The sequence below is a fragment of the Oratosquilla oratoria genome, chromosome 4 (genome assembly GCF_046742065.1).
Source record: "Oratosquilla oratoria isolate Oo_2021 chromosome 4, ASM4674206v1, whole genome shotgun sequence".
Taxonomy (NCBI): domain Eukaryota; kingdom Metazoa; phylum Arthropoda; class Malacostraca; order Stomatopoda; family Squillidae; genus Oratosquilla; species Oratosquilla oratoria.
In genome coordinates, this window is record NC_134780.1 from 46,560,571 (window position 1) to 46,567,893 (window position 7,323).

Consider the following 7,323-nt stretch of genomic DNA (forward strand, 5'->3'; position numbering starts at 1 on the left):
TTAATTTTGTGTACAAAAATAACTATTGATGGAAATATTAGACTGGAACTGGATTATCCGACATCGATATTTCTAATATAATTTTTGTTATTTTTTTTCTGAAGCGGTGGTCTCATTCAAACCTTTAAGTTAATAACATGAAAAAAATCGACAAAGCCCAACAAAGTTCGAAGAAATGCCATCTACTGCGATGACCAACAACCCATCTCGAACATTTCTTTATCCCTAGACGCGGTGTCGAATCTGTCGATTTCTGAAAACCGTCATCTAAGACATTATGCCTTTTATTTGTGATAAACATTAGTAGTTATATGAAATTGTCGAAATTATCAAAGTGACATATTTATTTAGAGAGAATATTCCACATGTGATGATATGAATAAAAGTATTATTGAAATCTGATACCGATGTCTTACAATAGCTCATTGTTATAATTTGTTTGCCAATTTTTTATTGGTAGCTGACCATTTACCATGTGCCCCTCTGTAATGTTGTAATATCATTACTTCTACATTTGTAATAAATGTGACTCAAGCCTGATGCGTTTATTCATTTAAGAAATTCTATACATAGTTAAATAAAAAAAAAATCCTGAAAATTCGACCGTCTTGGATTTTACAGTACTTCCCTTCCATAACCACTGCTGAAAGTAAATTTATAATTTTCCCATCCATTTAGCTATGAGTACTTAATCCATGCACACCTAAAGCTAGCCATTCCGTTTCCCTACAAGTAATCCATTATCTAACTAGAAACTCAAACAATCCAGAAAAAATACGGTAATCTTACTGTAATGTGCCGACTTTCATCGTAGCATTTGTTTCTGTATCTATACGTTGCTTATATCAGTACATCAACATCATCTATTAGGGGCATATGCCAATGAGCACGTTCCTTTACTCATGCGCCGGCGCCAGTCCACACGGTCTCTTCGAGCAATCTCTCATGAAGACACCCGTCCCATTCTTCCTTCCTTCCTTCTCAACTCTCGACAGGATTGATCAACTTGCCCTAGTCATGAATTCTGTAGTCATCCCCTTCGTCTTCCCCATCGAGGGTTGCCTCTTGTGGAGACAACGCTGAATAGGGTCAACATCAGAGGAACGTGCCATATACCCATATAGCCGGAGTTGATGCTTACGAATTATGCTGGTAATTGGCCTAAACTGAGCCCCATGGTATAGTCTCTGGTCTGGTACGAAGTCATTCCTACTATATCCCATGATTCTCCGAAGGCATTTAGTATCAAAAACATCGAGATGCCTCTTCAAGTCAACATTTAATGTTCATGTCTTACAGCCGTACAGCAAGACAGGGACCCCAAGTGACTTGAAGACTCGAATCTTAATCCTCCTGCATAAATAACGATAATGCCATATACTCTGGTTGACAAGAGTCCATAACACCATGGGTAATGTTAATCCTTCGAAGTATTTCTTGACATGACCCACCATTGTTATGCACTATACTACCAAGGTATGTAAACATTTCCGAGACCTCAGTATCCATGCCATATGCATGAACAGACTGAACTGTGTCATCCAGTAAGGCTTCAAACTCCTGAACCTTGGTCTTGGTCCAGGAGACCTCAGGTCTAAATGGTCTCGCCTCCCTGTGCAGTGACTCGAGGCCTACAACCAAGATCTCCAACATCTCCGCAAGAAGGGTAGCATCATCAGCAAACACAAGGTCAGTGACCTTGGTATTGCCAAGAGATGCTCCACAACGACATTGATCGACAACTCTATCCAATACCAAGTCTATGCAGGTGTTGAAAAATGTTAAGGCGAGGACACACTCTTGCCTCACTCCCGAATTAACAAGAAAGAAACTAGACACGCTTCCTCCATACTTTACAGCACTTTCTGTCCCAGAGTATAAGCCAGACATCAAGTCAATAGTCCTTGGAGGAATCCTACAGACCCGCAGAAGATTTCAGAACACTCCACGATGCACCGAGTCAAGCCGCCTTCTTGAGATCAACATAAACTGCAATAAACCGCTGTTGAAACTCACCTCGGCGCTCCATAAGAATACAAAGTGCTAGGATCCGATCAGTTGTTAATTTACCTGGTGTGAACCCAGACTGAAATTTAGCAAATGTGAACGAACCCGTGCCAGCAATAGATGGGTAAACACCTTACCTGGCACACTGAGCAGTGTAATGCCATGGTAGTTGTTGCAATCCTGCAGGCCCCCTTTCCCGTTCTAGATGGGGACGACCAGACCTCTTTTCCAGTCAGAGGGAATGGTACCAGATTGCCAGACAGCAGACAGTACCGCATGCTACCCGCGGATCATGACCTCACCTCCAGGTTGATGTCAGCTGCCTTCCCACCCCCCTTCAACGTACTCACAACCTTTTAGACCTCTGTCAGAGAGGGCAAAGATTTGTTTATCTGTAAATCAGGAACTGCCACCTGAACACAATCGAGGGGAAGCTGTCCGCTTAGAGAGTCACCCATGAGTAACTGCTCGAAGTATTCGGCAAAGAAGCTAAACCCCTTCACACCTGACACTACTCCACCATCTGCTGTTCGGATTATGTTCCTCTGGGTCACAGATTTGGAGTTTTTTTCAGGGCTCGGTAAGCAGGCCTGAGGAATTTTGCATTAAAATGGCCTTCGACATCGTCAGCGATTCCCCTGACGTACCTCTCCTAATCTATTCTCATGAGAGCTCTAGTCCGCCGTTTCTGAGTCCTGTATTTCTCTAGGCTCCCAGCAATTCTGGCAGCACGGCCTAACTCTATACTCTCCAGTGTCTCCCGAGACGGTACACCACCCCTCAACCTTGGGCGCTCCTCGACAGCTTTTAGAGTTTCACATTTAAAAGTGTCCCAGAATTCTTCGGGGGTCCTCAAGAGAGCTAAGTACTTCAAACCGATTAGAGCTATCGCATACTCCTGGGCGCGGTTGGTAGAGTCTCAGACTGTCAGTACGGGGGTGCCGGCGGTACCTGGTTCGAATCCTGCCCAGGGCTGAAATTATTTCAGTATCGCTGCGCTTCGAGTCGTTACTCCAACTCTCGTGGGCGGGGAGTTGGGTGTGTGTGTGCATGTAAGGTCATAGCATTACCCATAGATCGGTCATATGAGCTCTGAGCTCTCTTCCGGGAGGGAAATAGCTGTCGATCACGAGTCCAACACGTGATCCAAAGACCAAGGTGAGTTTCTCCAGATGAAACCCAGGTGAGTTAAATCTTCGGATTCTCCTGGATTTGATATGCAGTCTGAGTGTTGCGACCACAAGTCTATGCCCAGTCCCAAAGAATTCAGCACTTTGATAAACCCTGCAGTTCTGTAAGATCTTCCAACGAGTGTTAACAAGTGTGTAATAGATCTTCTCGGCCAATCCTCCGTCATTACCGTACCATGTCCATCGCTGTGGCTCTCGTTTCTGGAACCAGGAACTAATAATCCTCAACAATATGGATTTTGCAAAGTTTAGGAGGAGAGAACTGTTGGTGTTCCTAGTTCCAGAACCATGGGGACCAACACATACTTCATAGCCAACTCTGTCGGTGCCAATAACCATATTAAAGTCGCTCACTTGTCACTGATTCAAGCTTGGCATAGAACATCTTCTCTTCAAGGTTATATACCTCAGTAAGAGCATATACTTCAATAAGAGAGATGAAGCCTAAGGTATGCTTCAGCCTCACCAGCATCATACACTCATCAATCGGAGTAAATTTTACAACTGCGTGCTGTAGTCAGCTAGATATACTTACAACTACCCCGTGTGGTGGATCCCATTGGTTTGGCCCGAATAGGTGTAACCCCAACTACTGATCTCACCGTTTGTAGTGTATTCACATTAAATAATTTAGGTTAATGGCGATGTGCGCATAACACCGTTGCCTGGTCTTCTCACCTCTGAGAGAGCCACTACATCCATTCTAAGCCTCCTGAGCCCTGCCGACAAAGGGGGTAGTAGTCGATCATCCTAGGAAAGAGAAAGAATATTCCAGGCACCCACATGGAAGTTCACCCCGGGCCTGGCTCGACGTGTGCCCATTTGCAACACCCCAGCACCCTGCACAGTGGGACAGGTTGCAAGCCCATCCCCAACATATGTGTCCCATATTGTAGCAGTGTGTCGGTGAGGAAAGTTGAAAAACGGGGTCTTGCCTTTTGAGTTTATTAGCAAGCGGATGTAAACAAAACAAGCGACGTCTAGAACGTCTTCGTATCAATGACTTGACATAAACAAAAGATGTCTACATAGGATTCAATTAGATACACACGACTAAAAGTGCTGTATAGGATCTAAACCTATTACAAAGTATAAAACATATGAGAATCACATATACAGTATAAGGAATCTACAGCACCAGTATACAATTCTTTAACACCATTTACATGTATATAAAAATAATAATAAGACAATCTCAATTTACCACACATATGATTGCCATGGATATATGTCTGTGATTCGCATTCCCACGCCTCCACCCACCACCGTGCCCAACAAGGGGAGACCAGGGTTTGGGTATACACACTGATCTAGATATAACTGGATCACGGATCGCTGTCGAGATTATGAGGTCGGCGGCAGCCATGATGTTAGTACCAAAACAAAGTCGCGCCACGCGATCACTGATCTGATACAATTACAGTTCTCGGCAGCTTTCGCTCCCATATACATATTCAACGATCATTTTACAATGCCAACTTGTGCTGCATTCAACTGCACCAACCGGAGAAAAGGTGGATGTGAGCAGTCCTTCCACTCGTAAGTAAATTAAAGTTTTATTACCCAAAACATCCCGATACCCATCAACAAATGATGCGGCCATCAGGAGCCATAAAATGTTGCCCACCAACTGTTTTGTTAAGTGTTGTCATGTTAATGCTTTGTATTTATTATCGTAAGAAATAGAGATCTAGCAGCAACCCATTTGTCACGAATGTAATCGTGGCAATAGCAGGATAGATATTTATCATTTAAAAATATCTTATAAGGCTCAAACGCTGTCCAGAGCAGCTGTGTAGGTGTATAGAACCAGTTGTTCTTCCTGATTATATGTGTAGGCTTTTTCTATATTGTGAAGTGTGAGGAATTCATATTAGATGGGCTGAATTACTATTCGGGGCCCGTTCAAAAATTATGTAACGTTTTTTCTGGTGAAATTCGACACCCCCCACCTCATGTAACATTGCGTAACACTGGGTGTTACATCTCCCTGTATTACATAACACTGATTACAACTAATTACAACTCGGCACCCCCATCAAGTGTAGGCCAGATCCGCCAAACACCCCTCCCCCTTGACTTCTCACCAAAACATACTCATTTTTATTTGTCCTGTGTGAAATTGTTTCCGATTGCATCAAAGAATGAAACATGGTATGATGTTTTTGGATTTTTTTGCTCGATCTGTTAAGGATATGCTATTTCAGTGCATAATTTATGACATAAATTAATAAATGAATATAAATAACCATTATTAGCGTTGCGTAGCGCTGTTGAAAACACCCCCACATCCTCGTAACGCATCGCATCTACCATGCACCCCCCCCCCCAGCGTTACATACTCTTTGAATGGCCCCTTACATGTTCACCACTTTAATGCGATATTTTACTATTTGAAACAATTTAGATCATAGATATGACAATTTCTCTATCTTTCCACATGTTCGACACAACCCCGGATTCTAACCACATCGTCAATTTGATCAAGTGTATCGTCACGTGCTTCTGCAAAATCAGGCTCCATCATATCTCCAAATTATATTCTCAAAAAGTAACCGGTGTCAAAGTGAGGAAGGAGTTATCAAAACTTGTTTTATTCAAGCACCAATAACGATAAGCAGTACAGTAATCAAATGTTATAGGGATATTTATTCCGTTAAATGCTAGTATAGAGCTATTATTATCCCTATAATATTTTGACTATATATCATTATCCCATTTGTTGTCTGTGTAACATTCCCTTGAAGTTATAATATATACTGGAATTATAATTTGTCAGTGCCAACTCATCCATATACATGCACAAGTTTATGTATATAAATGGTTATTTCTGCTAGAGGTAATAAATATCAATATATTGTTTTATTGTGATGATACTATTTTGATATACACCTTGTATATGTATGTACGTACGTATGTATGTATATGGAGGGCCCAGCAGCGACGAATTGTGTGGCCATTATATACCCAATCATGCTTGGATCACAGGCCACGAGAGTAACACGACAGCTCCCATGACACTGATCTAAAAATGGTGTTATAATGACCGGCGGAGCGGTTCACACTAGCTGTTTTGGTACTTCCATTATGGCGGCCATGTCCCGCCTGCCGGCCTCACTCCTGGGGCAGCCCACGGCCCGTATACGCTATCCAGGTGTTATATAGATCAGTGGGTATACAATACCTTTGAAATATATATTTTGTAAAACCCTTAAATTGCAAATAAAGTTATAAGGATTCTTTGGAACATTTATGTGAAACATACTGGTATAAATCAAGAGCATGAACATTAAAAAAAATGTCTAGCATGTATGGCATGGAGATACATTTTCAACCGAACCAATTTTGTCTCACATAGAGGGTGAGATTAGTTGGGAAGGCGAGGTTTGAATATTAATAGGAAGTATTTTAACTATGAATTTGTGAATGACATTCCCGTTGTAGAAACAGCAGAAGACTTACAGGATGTAGTGAGTGATCTTAACAATGAAAGTCACAAGTAGGATTGAAAACGAATACAAATTACACCTAAATGACTTGGAATTTACTTTCATCCAACTTGCTCCACACTGCATTTCTGTGTGGGTGGCTATATTTTCTAACATCTTATAGATATGTATATTTTTTCTTTACCGTGGCCTATTGTTGATTATTCCCAGCAAATCGATGCATGTTATCTATTTTTCTATACGTGTCTCAAACTCTCTTAAATGTACGAAGTCCCTTTTCAGTCTTTCCATTGTATTCTATATATATATATTTTGTATATTTCTTTATCTGTGTAGACCACACCACTGCTTCACTTGTCTGGCACAAATAAGATTTTCATTGATTCTTCATGACTAATTTCATGCAGTAAAGTGCCACTTGTATATATTTTTTTTTAGCAAATTTTAAGTCACTAGCAATTTTTCTCTGATCTGACTTTTCATCTCCCACTGTTGCCTTCACACATATAACATTTATTTCATTGTGCTCCCTCTATGGCCTCCTACAATTTCCAACTTCTATATCAGTCTTTTGTATGGCACTTTGTCAAAAGCATTTTCCAAATCTAGGAATACCCAGTCCACATATCCTTCTCTCTTGTGCAGCACATCAACTAGGCATACTCTTGAGCAGAAAT

The 7,323-nt window shown here is 41.4% G+C and overlaps 1 protein-coding gene across 1 annotated transcript; it reads right to left on the bottom strand.

Moving 5' to 3' along the window:
* Positions 1–1,344: 1,344 nt before the first annotated feature.
* On the bottom strand, positions 1,345–1,890 carry LOC143024457 (uncharacterized). The gene has a single exon (XM_076183265.1). The coding sequence runs from the start codon at positions 1,888–1,890 to the stop codon at positions 1,345–1,347; it is 546 nt and encodes a 181-aa protein (XP_076039380.1).
* Between the last annotated feature and the right edge of the window lie 5,433 nt (positions 1,891–7,323).